This window comes from Citrus sinensis, chromosome 4, assembly GCF_022201045.2.
Source record: "Citrus sinensis cultivar Valencia sweet orange chromosome 4, DVS_A1.0, whole genome shotgun sequence".
In the NCBI taxonomy this organism is placed as follows: Eukaryota; Viridiplantae; Streptophyta; class Magnoliopsida; order Sapindales; family Rutaceae; genus Citrus; species Citrus sinensis.
Window position 1 is genome coordinate 20,136,543 of NC_068559.1, and position 15,021 is coordinate 20,151,563.

Sequence of the window (15,021 nt, forward strand, 5' to 3'; positions counted from 1 at the left end):
ATTGAATTTTTTTAAAAAATAAAACAAATGAAAGAATGTCGAAAAAAAAAATCACACGTGAGAAACTCACATACAGATAAAAACAATTATTAGATCTAATTGTGCACATTAAACGAAAGAGACGAATGATGGAGATTTAGATCCAAAACGAAATCTTCTGCCAACTTAGCGTACCTCGATCTATAAATAGAGGCCTAAAGAATCGAGAGGGGTTCTTTAACTAATTTCATGAATAATCACCGTAAATTTTCAAATCATAAATTCTCCTTAACAAACACTAGTTTGAGAATCGAAGTACCTTTTGTAGGTACACATTTGGATTCGATTTGTGGAATTCTTTGAAGATTACAAATTCTTATTCAAAATCTCTTGGGGCAAACAAGTATAGTCTTTTTTTTTTTTGTCCTTAATTGTTTTAATTCTGATAATTGAAGGTAATTTATGGGGAACGAATATCAACAAAGAAACGAAAGTATGACTCTTTGCTTCTTGTCCTCTTACTCTTTTAGCCTGCCTTGTAGAGGTCTCTCAGGTGTCTGTAGCAAGTCCAATTTGTCTCCTGATGAAAATACTTTATAATGTTAAATTTTAAAAACTAGCGAGAAATTCCCCACGAAGTTTTTGAGTTGTAGCATTACTATAAGATAATTATCTTATATGTCAAAAGGATGGCAAAGCACAAATCAATTTTTTAAGCCCTTACCTTCTTTTAGATTTAAATTCGGTTGTCAGTTAAATAAAACTGTTAAAAAATCACTTAACTAGGTCCTTAGCTCCCATCTTATCTTATAAGTGACTTACAAATAAATGGTTGGGAATTAGACACATTGATAAATAGACATCGAATAAATTCTTCATGTAGTATTTGATCCAATCAACATCGATATAATATGCAAGTGTACACAACAAGTAATATATTAATAAATGTTCAGATCGTCTCCACTTGGATTGATGTTATCAAATTTACGACAACAACCTTAACAATGCAATTTGTTATAAATTAAATAAGACAATTTATGAAACTAATAAATTAATTAAAATAAAAATGCAATAAAAAAATTCTCACGTCAAACATAAGGATGTAACCAATGGAAATGAAGTATTTGAGTAAATAAACTCACTTAATGGCATTGACTATTTTTCAATTATAGTATCGTTGCTACAACATCTACTGCAACACTGGGCAGAATCCATCATGCATCATCAGCTGTCACATGTTAAATATCTTATATCTAATGCAACATAACAGTGACCAATTGTTACGCCAACATTAAGTATAACATTACATGATCTAAGTTTCATTTACCCTACAAGGTGAATTTTTATGTTTAGTTCATCACTAATTTTAGATCAAATATGACCCTATTCAAATTGAGATTTACTCAACTTGGGAAACTCAATATAAAACCAAGTATTGTCTTAATGAGATCCACTAAATTAGACTTTTCTGAGGCTCTTTCTTAATTAGTATCCACTAAATGGATGGTCAGCCGAAATAGGAAATTAAAATAAATACAATTAAGACAAAATGCTATAGCAAATACAGAGCAACACTCATATGTAAGTCAAGTATCCATTAAGATCATTTATCACTCAACCATAATATAATTTAGTTCATACTTTGCGATAAAAATAGTAAATAAAATTAGTTCAATCATCAAATACATCTCCATAAATAAATAGAAAACAAGAAGATAAGAAAAAGAACTGATTTTCGATTGACCTCTGCAATTTCTCCCCTATTACAGCCTCCAATCTATCTCTTGATTTCTGTTTTCTTGTTGTTTCTTTGCGGTTTTATCCTTTTGAGTGACGACTCTCTTTCTTTCTTTTAATGTGTGTTTCTTTTATAACTTAGAATTAGGGCAACCAAAAGTATGTGACGCGTCTCCTCCATTTTAGGAAACTTTAGATCGTAATATGTTATTTATCTTGTGCAAAATCTAGTCTGTCATCACTCCATGATTGCTAAAGCAAGGGCTACAACATTTTCACTGATCCAGACTTGTTTCAATTAGAACTCTGCAAATACATCAACTTAGTTAGGTAGGCTTTTTCACCGCCCATTGGGTATTTGTCTCTATCTTGCTCTCCCAACTCTATACTTATGATAAATGAGCTCAATGCCCGAAATTGACCTATGGATTGTTAACGGCTCGAGTACCCGATATGATAGACAGAAGTAAGGGAGGCCCTGGAGTTTTTTACAGCAAGTGCCATTTATCCTATTGGAAGTGTAGCAGGAGTAACAATTCTTATTGACCAGTCTCTGCAAATTTGTTGCAACAGCATTCTTTTCTTAAAACTTGAGTTTTCGATCACCTACAATTATGCATATAATCTAATCACAAATAATTCTAAAACAAATTAATTTATTAAAAATAAATTAAAATGGATGTTCATACAAAATATAACTAAAATATAATAGAAGCATATTATTTACTCTCTAAATATTACTAATTTAAGTTTAAAAATATTATTATAACTCTTATTTCGTAAAATTATCAAATATATGCAAAAGAGATTGTGTCTCTAAAGTTACTAGTTATGTTCCGAATGAGACTAATATGACCAATTACTTTACATTTAAAAAATTTTCTCATTGGATCTTTAACCACTACAATAATTTTTTTTAACCGAAGACTATGAATGGTAAACATGCCTTCAATTTTTTCAAAGGTTTGATGGTGACGAAGAGAAGAGACTTGAGTATTTCAAGAGACGGAAATGAGATATAGATATTAGTAGGTGCTTTAACGTGCCGGCAACATTAACAGCTCTCTCTCCGCTTTTTACGGAGAAAGACAGAGATGAGAAGAGAACGAAATTACTAATTTTTTTTTCTTTTTAATAAAATAAAAAAAGGTCAAACAACACCTTTTCTTTTGTGTTTTCTCTTCTATTTAACTCCATCACAACTCCCAACTCTTTCCCCTTTCCCTCTTTCTCTTTGCTTTTGCGTAGCATTTTTTCTTCACCAAACTTATTTTCATTTTCCTTTTTTTTTTTTTTCAATCAAATGCAATCATATTGATCGCACAATTCACCCAAAACATCAATCACCCCCTTCACTTTCTTTGCTTCTTATTCATTTCACTATATAAATCATTATCATTAAATTGAGTCCTATATCTTTTCTATAATCTAAGCTAAGCTAAAACCTCATTTTGAAGCAATTGTTTATCTGTTCGTTTTTTTTCTTGTTTCATGGAGAACGAGTTCTTTCTAAATGCAGGAATCCCTGCGCCGGTAGCAATGCCCATTTGGCCTTCAGCTGCCATGGAAATTCAAATTCAAGCAACAAATGAGATGATGAATTGCTCATCAGAGCAGTCCTCGGATTGCTTTTTCAATCCAAACAACTGGGAAAAGTCAACGGATCACAGTCTCCAATTTGACTCAGCTCTGAGTTCAATAGTATCTTCACCGGCGGCATCAAATTCAAACATTTCTAATGAGAGCTCTGTGATCAGGGAACTGATAGGGAAGTTGGGTAACATTGGTAATAACTCCGGCGCCGGTGAGATCACACCAAATTCTTTGGCTCCTTATATTAACAACAATAGTAACAACAATAATGGCAGTAGCAGCACCAACGCTTCATGTTACACGACTCCTTTGAATTCCCCACCTAAGCTAAATTTGCCAATGAGTTTGGGAAATTCAATGCCTTTGAATTCCAGCGTGGCTGAATTCTCAGCTGATCCCGGATTTGCTGAAAGGGCAGCCAGGTTTTCTCGGTTTGGCAGCAGGAGTTTCAACGGCAGAAGCACCGGCCAGTTCGTTCCAAATCACAACCCTGATCAGTTTGGTCTCAGTAGATCTAACAATAATCCAAATCCAATGACGGCCAATGAGAAGCTGCCGCGTGTTTCGAGTAGCCCTTCTCTCAAGGTACTTGGATCTCAAGCTCAAGCTACTGGGAACAAGAGTCCTCAGGACAGATCTGAATTGGCCAATTCTCAGGAAGAATCCTCTGTTTCTGAACAAGTTCCAAATGACTTCAATTCCAGGAAAAGAAAAGCTGTCTCCAAAGGAAAAGGAAAAGAAACTGCAGCATCTCCATCAGTCAATAATACAACAAAGGCAAGTGCTAATTAGTGGTACCACAAAAAGTCAAAATCATCCCAATTTCCGTTGTCTTGTTTCATGTGTATAACTGGGAACTTTGTCTTAATTTCCAGGAGGCTGAAGCTAATGCTAGTGAAAGTTCAAAGAACAAGAGATGTAAGCCGAATGAAGGGAAGGCAAATGGAAACGGCGCCGTTAAAGCAGAGGATGAGGGGGATGACAAACAAGCCAAGGCTAATAACGCAAAGCCACCGGAGCCTCCGAAGGATTACATTCATGTTAGAGCAAGAAGAGGTCAAGCTACTGACAGTCACAGCCTAGCTGAAAGAGTGAGAATCACAAAATGCCAATTCTCTCTCAACACAACATTTAATTAGCGTGCCCGTTAAAGGCCTTTGCATTAATTGATATTGATGTTGCATATATCATGTCACTAATTGTCAGGTCCGAAGAGAGAAGATTAGCGAAAGAATGAAGCTTCTCCAAGACCTCGTGCCCGGTTGCAATAAGGTGAGTGTAAAAGGAAAAAAAAATTGTAAATTTGAACTTTAAGAAGTTTAACAGCATGTGAGATTTTTTTTGTCACTAATTTGACATCGGATTTTTTTAATTCAGGTGACCGGAAAAGCCCTTATGCTTGACGAGATTATTAACTATGTCCAGTCATTGCAACGACAAGTTGAGGTAATTAAGCTTTTATCTTTTCTTTTTTTTTTAATGATCTTGTATTCAAATTTAAGCCACCTTGCTTAGTAAGTTTAGTTTTTTCAACGGCAGTTTCTGTCTATGAAGTTGGCTTCCGTGAATACCAGGCTGGAATTAAATGTGGATGCTTTAATGTCAAAGGATGTAAGTTTATTATCTTGCGGCAGTAGCTTTCTTTTCTAACATTTATTTTATTTCTTCCAATGGTTGAATTTTTGTTTGTATTTTTTTAGATATACCAGCCAAACAAACCTTTGCCACATTCAATATTCCAAATAGATTCCTCGGCGTCAGCCTTTTTCAGCCACCAGCCCCAGCAAAATCCAGCACTACATGGCAATATTTCTAATGGGACAATGACCCAATGCCCAGTGGACCCATTAGATAATGCACTATGCCGAAACCTTAGCATGCAATTACCTCAACTCGAACAATTTACCGAAACTATTCCTCAGGTAAATTAGTGTTCACACCAACCAGAAAATAGGAAATATGTCATTAGAAGTAACAAATTTTTGACCGAATTTTTCTTTCTACAGTTCCAAAATTTCGGTGAGGATGATCTGCAAAGCATTGTTCAGATGGGTTTTGGACAAAATCCGAACAGCGAAACGTCATTACAGTCGCAGAGCTTTCATGGTAAGGGACTATTCACTAGAAAATCAAATCCTTGATAGTTCTTTTCAAGCATCAGATTTGATTGATGATAAGCGCTTATTTTAAGTGCAGGTTCAAATCAAGCGCCCCACATGAAAGCTGAGCTTTAATCACAATTCTTTTGGGTCCATAAGGAATTAAAAAAGGCAGCTGTATATACAAGATATCTAATTTGGACCAGCACAAGAACCACGGAACCAATTTATCTCTAGGTCTAATGAAGAGGGCATTTTTTATGTTTCGTTTTTTGGTCATTTCTTTCAGCTTTTAGTTTCTGCAATGACTTTGTATTCTAATTTTTTTCCCACTTTTTTTGTGGAGTATTTTCTTACAAGTATCCACTGTCAAATCCTAGAAAAGAAATTCTGTAACTTTCACTGCAAATTCTTATAGCTCCGCTTCTACTACTGAATGTAAGATATAATGCTAATTAGAAACAAAGCTTTCACTATCTTCTGCTTTCCACTTTGTTGGATATATTTCACTTCAATGTTCAGCAACAACATTATCATCATCAAATCAATTACAAATTTCACAACAATATTTTTCTTGCTAATCTTTTTGTATGTGTCACATCAATTAAGCATTGTTAGATCGCGTAATCTAGCGGATTTGATTCTTACTAGTGTTAACCAGCTGTATTTGCTGGACCTTTCAGATATGTCAAAAGTCAGTAATTTTGAGTGATTATGACATTGGTTTTGGGTGATTCAGACATAGATTATCTTCAGCTGGGGTCAACAAAATGATTTCTGCCAGATCTTGGCTTCCTGTAATTTTGATAAAATTTAACCAGAAACAGAACCTTCTGTTCCTTTTCACTGTACAGGATTAAAAATCAATCAATCATAAGTTAGAAGTTGTAACTACTACTTTTAAACAATTTTTTTTTTTAATTTTCTTTTTTGCACTACAAAATATATTAAGCAGCAACAAAAGAATCCCAGGTTGGCAGTGGTGAGATTCTGACTAGACCCAATGAATCATTGAGCTTTATCATTACTTTTTAAATACATTTTTCAATTGTTAAAAAAAAAAAGGGTTATTGTAGTGGAGTTCAGGTATGGAAAGATACCCTTTTAAAAAAAATTAAAAAATTAATCTTTTTCATGATATGAGAGGTGGTTGGTAAAAAAATCCAGTTTCTGGGGTTCAAAAAAAGATTTCTGCATTGCAGCCTTAGTTATTTTTTAATTCTGGTTTGTGTATTATTGCTCTGCAAATTATTGTTAGTTTAATCATCAGAAAGATTCTTTGAATGTGGGAGTTGTATTTAGAGTAGTTACATACATTAACATATAATTAAATACTAGTGGAATTGAAAATGTTCATGTGACAGTCCCGTCGTAGAGAAAGTTTAAAAAGGCCCAATCATTTTGCGACGTGTCTAGGGATTGATTTTTTAAGCTTTCCCCTTGTTTTTTTTTTTTCTTTTTTAACTTATCCATGACGGTTTAGGGTGTCTTTATTTCTGTTTAATGATTTATTATTGGATTGGTTTTTGGGAAAAACTTTTCCCATTATATTGTATAGTGATTTGTAGTGCTTATAATCTTATTATATATATATATATATATATATATATATATATATATATATATATATATGTATGTATGTATGTATGTATGTGTGTGTGTGTGTGTGGTGTGGTCCGAAACTCATTCACATGAATAGAAATAATTTAGTGATATAAAATGTTAAAAAAATTCTTCCATTTGAATACAAAGTTAATTCATTGTATATTTATTTTTAGGGTATATATAATAGTCACAATATTCTTTATTCTTATTAAAAATTTTAAGTTTTTCCTTATAATTCTGTAAGAATTTTATTGATTATTTTCGTGTTTTCATATATCTTATATAATATATCATAAATTAAGAATCGAGAACAAAAATTTGAGAGGTCAACTAAAAACTTAACAGTTGTGCATTATATAACTGTCGTATTATACAACAGAGAATTGTGTATTATATAATGATTGTATTATAGTCATTCTCTAATTTTTGTTGAAATTTTATTCGAATTGGACAAAAAAATAAGATAAATGAAATGTAAACATCGTAATCAATAGCAATTTAAAATAGATTTATTAAACTACACCAAGAAAATCTTTTGCACTGCTCTAGTATCAACTTTTAGTGAAGAAATATGAACACTACAACAATACATGATGTATCAAGCTAGCATGATGCTTCGAAGAAACTACTTATGGTAGGGAATTTTGTGGTTAAGTTGTCATTATCAAATCCTGAAATCCACGTCCTTCATGGAATGAAAAGCTTCGAGTCTCCGCGAATCAGCAGCAAGATCATGCCACCAAAACGACACGAAAACAAGGTCCCCTTTCAAAAATTAAAAAATGAAAGGAAAGAAAGAACGGTTAGGATTATAGATCTTAACAACTATGATTATCTTCAGGGTTATTATAGGCGATGATGATTAGGGTAGGTGTCCTATCAACAAAGGTCTCCCATTTCTACTAACACACCCTTTTTCGTTTCTTGTGGGGGGGCGTCTGTCTTTCTTTCACCCTTAGTAACCTTTCTTTTTGTCCCAATTTTTAACTTTGGTTGGTGTTTTCCTTTGCAATTGAGAAAGAAAAAACCATCATTTGTTTCACCAACCATGCATTATTAATTTCATGCTCTCCAACTGTAAGCGTGTTTTGTGATCTTCTGCATTTCAAAGCTTCTCTCCACATCTAATTCCAATAAAAATTTGTCATGATTTTTCTTTATTATTATTTTTTATTATTTATGTCACCATCATGTCTAGATTTTCTTTCATCACTTGGGTTTCTAGCAAAGATATTTGCGAATTTAATTTTATGTGTGAAATGCACAGAGGTTTTCTGTGGGCAAATTAATTTATATTTTATTTTTTCAAAACTCAATTAATTGCCCATGGTCTAACTAGTGCACCGAATCACATCAAACCGTGGGCAATTGTGTTCTAAAGTCTCACTCTCATTCATTTTTATAAACGGTCTAAAAAGCATACAGCTATTACGTTTGCTGCTAGTGAATTGGCAGCTGCCTAAAAAAATGTTCACGAAAAGTGAAGTTAAATGACTTTATAGCCCTCAAAGAATTCTCTCTTGTATTGATTATGAAAATCAGACTTTAGATAAGCAGTGTATCCCGCTGTATCAAATCATCTTGAAAAATAACTAATTCTGTGAAAAGTGATTTCAATCAAATATTTGCTTGAATCTGGCTGTTTGTAATCAATTTGATGTATTCGAATGGCGATCTCACCGTTCGATTGAACATGGTCTAGAAATTGTCAACAGATCTTTTTGACGGGAAAAGTCTAAAATTGATAAATGACAAGTGCCAATGAGTTGACCAGAAACGGAACAAATCACAAATGGGTTACAGTCTGTGTACCTCCACCTGTAATCTGATTGCACCCCTCAGTATACATATTGGTCAAGCATATATTGGTCCAGAGCGTCAACTACAAATGATCCAATAAAGCCTCATATACTAAAGTTTATTTTTCGCTATTTATATCCAATGCAATTCAATCTCTTCCTATCCTTATAAGTTTCGAACATCAAACCTCTTAATTTCAAAGTACCAAAGTACGAGATCTTACCAATTAAATTAGTTGGTACCCACAGAACATTGTTGAACAATATAAATAAAGTTGTTTAATTGAATTGTGGAAGCCTAACACTTTATTTTTAGGTTGAGGATTTGAGCATTTTATATTAATTCATGAAAACATAATTTTTCTTTTATTGGAAGTTGAGGTTGGATTTTAATTTTAATACATCAAGGTAAGTCAATGCGATTAACCTTTGGACTGTAATATAAATTTTGTATAGGCTTTTTCTCGCGTATTCATCTGTAAATTTATACTATATTGTATAACCCAATTTTAAACTAAAAACTACTTAGGTCATGTTTGGAATTGAGGTACTGTAATTTTTAAGTTACAGCTGCTGTGGAAAAAATTGTAAGTATAAAATAAAAATTAATAATATGTAATAAATATAAAATTTAAATAATAACTTTGACAAACTTATTAGAAAATAATATATTTTTTATTATACAAGTGAAAAATCATATCAACATAACTTTCAAGTTACAGTAATTAGTGTTTATCAAACACTTTAATATTATAACTTTTAAATTACAGTTGTTCAATATCAATATCAAATGCATCCTTAACCATTATGCCCAATTGCCCATCAATCTCCCCACGTTGCATGACTGTGGCACTGTGCTATACGATATCCTGTCCATAATTGCACATATATTCGTGTGACTTGTTCGCTTAAGAGCAGTGCACCTTCACGATTTGATTACGTACATCCAAAAATTATTTACAAATTTAACAGTTAAAATATGATTTATTAGAATGTGACCCCAGTTAGTCTTTATTTAAAACAAAATGGCCCAGTTTCAGCGTCAACGACCTATCCACAGAGCAAACCAAAAAAATAATTAACTGTATTAACTACTTCATGCCAAATCAGGCGCCAAATGGCCTGCTTGCCATGACGACAACAAAATAAAACACTCGCAACAAAAACAAAAAGCGCGCGAATTGAAGCGTAGCATGGCTCCGCTAAATTTGGTTGCTCTCTTTCTAAATTTAGCGGAGCCTCTCGTCCTCCGGATCACTCTCTCATACTCACAAACGAAGACCTCACAACACAAAACCTAAAAAAACAAACAAATAAAACAGAACAAAAAAAAAAAATAAAAGAAAAATCCAAATGAAATCAAATCTTTTTCCATTAAAATAAAAAGAATTTTCTTGTTTCGCTTGTGTTGCGCCAGAATAAACAATAACAGCAATTCTCAAATTCGAAGCGCAATTTCTTCTTCTGACTTCTATGCCGCGACCACCAAACTATGAATTTCAGGACTGGTGGAACAAACAAAGAGAGAATGGCCACGACGTCGTTCCCGAGAAATACGAATGTACCACCAATAGTGACAATATAAATAACAATAATAATAATAATAGTAATCATCATCATCCAAACAGCCCCTTCCTGACCGTTGAGATCCGGAACCCGAGTTCGGATCCAGCGGTCGACAAGGAAATGCGGGCACGGAGCGTGAGGCAACTCTCCGGGATCTATCTGCTCAAATTACAGCAAATAGCATATTCTGTCGTGTACGCAGTAATCTACGTCGTCCGTACAATCCAGTCGCGGTCGGCGTCCGATTCGTCGCACTCGAGATTTTACCGCGCCATAAAATGGATGCTGATTCTGGTGATTTCGCTGTTGTGCTTCGAGCTGGCGGCATATTTCAAGGGATGGCATTTCAGCCCGCCGACGGCGGAGACCGCGGAGCTGATGGTGGAGTTCGTGTACGCGACGTGGTTGCAGGTTAGGGCCGATTACTTGGCCCCACCGTTGAAGAGTTTGGGGCACACGTGCATCGTGTTGTTCCTGATACAGTCGCTGGATCGACTGGTGTTGGTGATCGGATGCGCGTGGATCAAATTTAAGAAAGTGAAACCAAAGGCTGCGATGGCGTATCCCGTTGGAAAGGGGGATGACGAAGATCTAGAGGATTATCCCATGGTATTGGTGCAGATCCCTATGTGCAATGAGAGGGAGGTAAGCAGACGTAGGTTTCAAATCCTTAGCGTGAGAGTAAATTAGATTAAGTTAGTCAAAATTAAATTGATATTATAATATAATTCTCCATTTAATTATATATAGAAAAATACTACTGAGACAAAACAACGTATCAAGTGATTAACAATTGTTTCCGTTAGAGCTTTGCCTTTTTTTTTTTTTAATATGAATATCACTGCACTTATTAATATAATATAATGCATGCTCATGGGATTCTTTTTAATTGTGTGAGCCTCAATCGGAGAAATAGGAACCCATGTGCAGTTGTTTAATGCTTTAATTTTTTGCTAACTTAAGTTCTTCCGAATAGAAAGCTATCTTGGATCCAGTGTAGCTCGATTAGCCGTGAATGTGCTTCGTGCCTGCTTCTCGTTCGAGTAATAGTACATAGATTTTGCAATTCTTCTACGTGAGGAATACTTTTCTTATGAATTCTTATTTTTCCCTTTGCTAACTCTCAATGGTGGCGCTCATTGGTGCCGCACAGGTTTATGGACAATCTATTGCAGCTGTTTGTATACAGGACTGGCCAAAGGAGAGAATGCTTGTACAGATTCTTGATGATTCCGATGATTTAGATGTGCAGCTCCTAATCAAGGCAGAAGTTCTAAAATGGCAACAAAGAGGGGTTCACATAATATACAGGCATCGTCTTATACGATCAGGCTATAAGGCAGGGAATCTCAATTCTGCAATGGGCTGTGATTATGTGAAGGATTACGAGTTTGTGGCAATCTTTGATGCAGATTTTCAGCCAACACCAGATTTCTTGAAGAAAACAATTCCGTACTTCAAGGTAACTCTATAATCCATGTCTATGTTGCTGTTTATTTACTAATTAATGTTTTAACATTTGGACTTTGAGGGTTCATGTATATTTTATGACTTGGAACTTGTTAAATGTTTTTGAGTTATAATTAACATACTCTGCTATATGGCACTTTGTGCTGATTACGCTTTATTCATGTGATTTTGTTGGTAGGCTCGCAGTTTTTTAATTGTGTTTATAAATGTCTTTTTGACTTCTTGGTGCATCTAATATTAGGCCTAATACTCCAAAAGCTTTGTTTGCCAATTTGACTCTGCTGATGCTGTGTTTCAGGAAGGCAATCAAATTGCGGTTTTGTGGTAATTTATGAAAATTTGTTCAAAGTTTAGTTATTTAATGTTGGTTTTAGACATTGCATTCAGACAAGGGTGCCAGTTTGTGACTTGGTTCTTGTCGCAATGCTTATTGTGTTCTTTGGCCACTATATTTCATATATTAACTTGATGATTCTTCTGGTCATGGAAGGTTTTTGGTTCCAGTAGTTGACTAACTTCACCAGCTGTATAAAATATGGTCCTAGATTCAAGTTGTGTATTGTAGAATTCAGGTTTATTTAGCTATCAGCTATTTGTCCTGGTTTCATTTTTGCTTTTATCTAAACTGAATAGTTTACAAGTTGATTTATTTGTCGCTGTTTTACCTTTCTGAATCTTATATTTTCCCTTTTCTTTATTGAAGGGGAATGATGATCTAGCATTGGTCCAAACAAGGTGGTCTTTTGTAAACAAGGACGAGAACTTGCTTACAAGGTTGCAGAACATAAACTTATCGTTCCACTTTGAGGTTGAACAACAGGTCAATGGAGTATTCATCAATTTCTTTGGTTTCAATGGGACTGCTGGAGTGTGGAGAATTAAAGCCCTGGAGGAATGTGGTGGCTGGTTGGATAGGACAACTGTGGAGGACATGGATATTGCTGTCCGTGCTCACCTTTGTGGATGGAAGTTTGTATATGTGAATGATGTAAAGGTATGCAATTTATCACCATTTGGGGAGTTCTATGTGAAACTAGATGGTAAAATTACCTTGACTTTTTTTTTCCCCTTGCAGTGCCTTTGTGAACTTCCGGAATCATACGAGGCATACAAGAAACAGCAGCATCGCTGGCATTCTGGTCCCATGCAGTTGTTCCGAATGTGCTTTATAGACATTATCCGTTCAAAGGTAAGAAGTTGAATATAATTTTAGACATGTGAGAGTTAATCAATTCACCGCAGTCTAGGAAACCTTGATGACCTGAAAATGAAAAACGTTTATGGAACAAACAGGTAGGCAAGGATTTACTGTTTTCTCTGTGAGAAAGAAACTGAGAATATTTGATCCTCCATTGGCTAAGAGAAGTGAAGCAAAAGTTTTGAACTTTCCTAAAACGAAAAGGAAAAATCAAGTACAATTTTTAAAGTTCGGTTCAGGGTCTGATTTTGAAAATCGTTTCTGAGAGATTTTTTATAAGTTCATATGAGAAATAGGTTTTTCTTTTTTTAATTTAGAGAAAGAATTTTGTGCTTTTCAAAACCTGATTTCTACTTGCATAACTTTAGTACTTCAAAAAAATTCTAAATCTTTTTCTGCTTGTCTGTTTTTGAATTAATAAAACAGTAAACAATTCTCAGTGACAGCACTATATGAGAACCAAGGAATTTGAGTTCCCAGCTCATATGGGTATATGAATGCTGGTCAATAGGACTTCCTCTTTTTTCAATGTTTCAAATTGTGTTTACCTGTGGTCATTGATACTGAAACTTGACATTTTGTTGCAACTGTTTGAAATTATTTAAAGTCGTAATAAAACTATTAACATGTTTTGTGTGGCCTTTCACTCTGTAGTTTTAAGTTTGACGCATGGGATTCTGATAATGATACTTTTACCACTTGCAGGTGAGTTGGGCCAAGAAAGCCAATCTGATCTTTCTTTTCTTTCTCCTAAGGAAGCTTGTCTTGCCCTTCTACTCATTTACTCTCTTCTGCATCATTCTTCCTCTGACCATGTTCATCCCAGAAGCTGAATTACCAGCTTGGGTTGTTTCATATGTCCCTGGATTCATGTCTATCTTGAATATTCTTCCAGCACCACGGTCATTCCCTTTCATCGTCCCTTACCTTCTGTTTGAAAACACCATGTCAGTGACCAAGTTTAATGCCATGATATCGGGATTGTTCCGTTTTGGAAGTTCCTATGAGTGGATAGTTACAAAAAAGTTGGGAAGATCATCAGAAGCAGATCTTGTTGCTTTTGCTGAAAAGGAATCGGACTCTACTTTTCCTAGGTCTACCTCAGAGTCAGGCATCGCTCAGATGAATAGACTAGGTGTAACCAGAAAAACCGAAAGAAGAAACAAACTGTATAGAAAGGAACTTGCTCTTGCTTTTATCTTGTTAACTGCCTCAGTGAGAAGTTTGTTGTCCGCACAGGGGATGCACTTCTACTTCCTGTTATTTCAGGGAATCTCTTTCCTTCTTGTTGGTCTCGATTTGATTGGAGAACAGGTGAATACGACGAGTTCTTAGAGCTCTTTTCTGGAAACTGGAACGGTGACCACTGGCAATGTCCTTCGATGGCCTCCAACACAATTAAGCCATTGAAGTTCTTGGCTCTTACTCAAAGCAATCTATTCACCTGTGCTTGGCTTGTATGTTTAGTGTATTGGTTTTACTTACTTTGTCGACTGTCGTATCATTTTTGTTGGCCTGTGGTTAGGTCAAGCCGACTCAAAATTCAGAAATGCTGAAGATTAGGAAATTACGTTCAGACTTTAATGCCAAAGACTCGATTCTCTTCTGTGCAGCCAGTTCGTGTAGGCAAATATCACAAATGTAAACTTGTTTGCCAATGTGAATTGAGGCAATTTCTTGTCAAATTATAACATTTTTCATTCTTTGTTATTTTTGTTAGACAGATCGAGTGCATTGCACTACTGAATACTTAACGGATTAAATATCAATGTTAATTTCATTCGCTTTTTTTTATTAGAATCCTCTCCGAATGTTTTTTTCTCATAGTCTCTCCAAAATTTTCAAATTTATTAGAAAAAATTAGTTTAATTATAAATAAAATAAAATAAAACTGATTTAATTATCAACATTAAATTTTAAAATTCAATCTTAGCCACTTATTTCACTAAGAAAGATTAGGAGAGAAAAAAAACTA

General features: G+C 34.6%; 2 protein-coding genes across 3 annotated transcripts; both read left to right on the forward strand.

Moving 5' to 3' along the window:
- The first annotated feature begins 2,783 nt into the window (after positions 1 to 2,783).
- LOC102615527 (transcription factor bHLH62) lies at positions 2,784 to 5,893 on the forward strand. 2 transcript variants are annotated; one of them, XM_015532152.3, is made up of 8 exons: positions 2,798 to 4,086; positions 4,185 to 4,400; positions 4,516 to 4,581; positions 4,687 to 4,755; positions 4,849 to 4,920; positions 5,010 to 5,231; positions 5,316 to 5,415; positions 5,506 to 5,893. In XM_015532152.3, the coding sequence occupies exons 1-8, from the start codon at positions 3,208 to 3,210 to the stop codon at positions 5,541 to 5,543; spliced, it is 1,662 nt and encodes a 553-aa protein (XP_015387638.1). In that variant the 5' UTR covers positions 2,798 to 3,207; the 3' UTR covers positions 5,544 to 5,893. The 2 variants fall into 2 exon arrangements, with proteins under 2 accessions (XP_015387639.1, XP_015387638.1); XM_015532153.2 differs by lacking the exon at positions 5,010 to 5,231 and having other exon boundaries at positions 2,784 to 4,086.
- Positions 5,894 to 9,735: 3,842 nt separating this feature from the next.
- LOC102607757 (probable xyloglucan glycosyltransferase 6) lies at positions 9,736 to 14,833 on the forward strand. Its single transcript, XM_006484803.4, has 5 exons — positions 9,736 to 11,023; positions 11,532 to 11,840; positions 12,552 to 12,842; positions 12,924 to 13,037; positions 13,752 to 14,833. The coding sequence occupies exons 1-5, from the start codon at positions 10,286 to 10,288 to the stop codon at positions 14,379 to 14,381; spliced, it is 2,082 nt and encodes a 693-aa protein (XP_006484866.1). The 5' UTR covers positions 9,736 to 10,285; the 3' UTR covers positions 14,382 to 14,833.
- Positions 14,834 to 15,021: the final 188 nt, after the last annotated feature.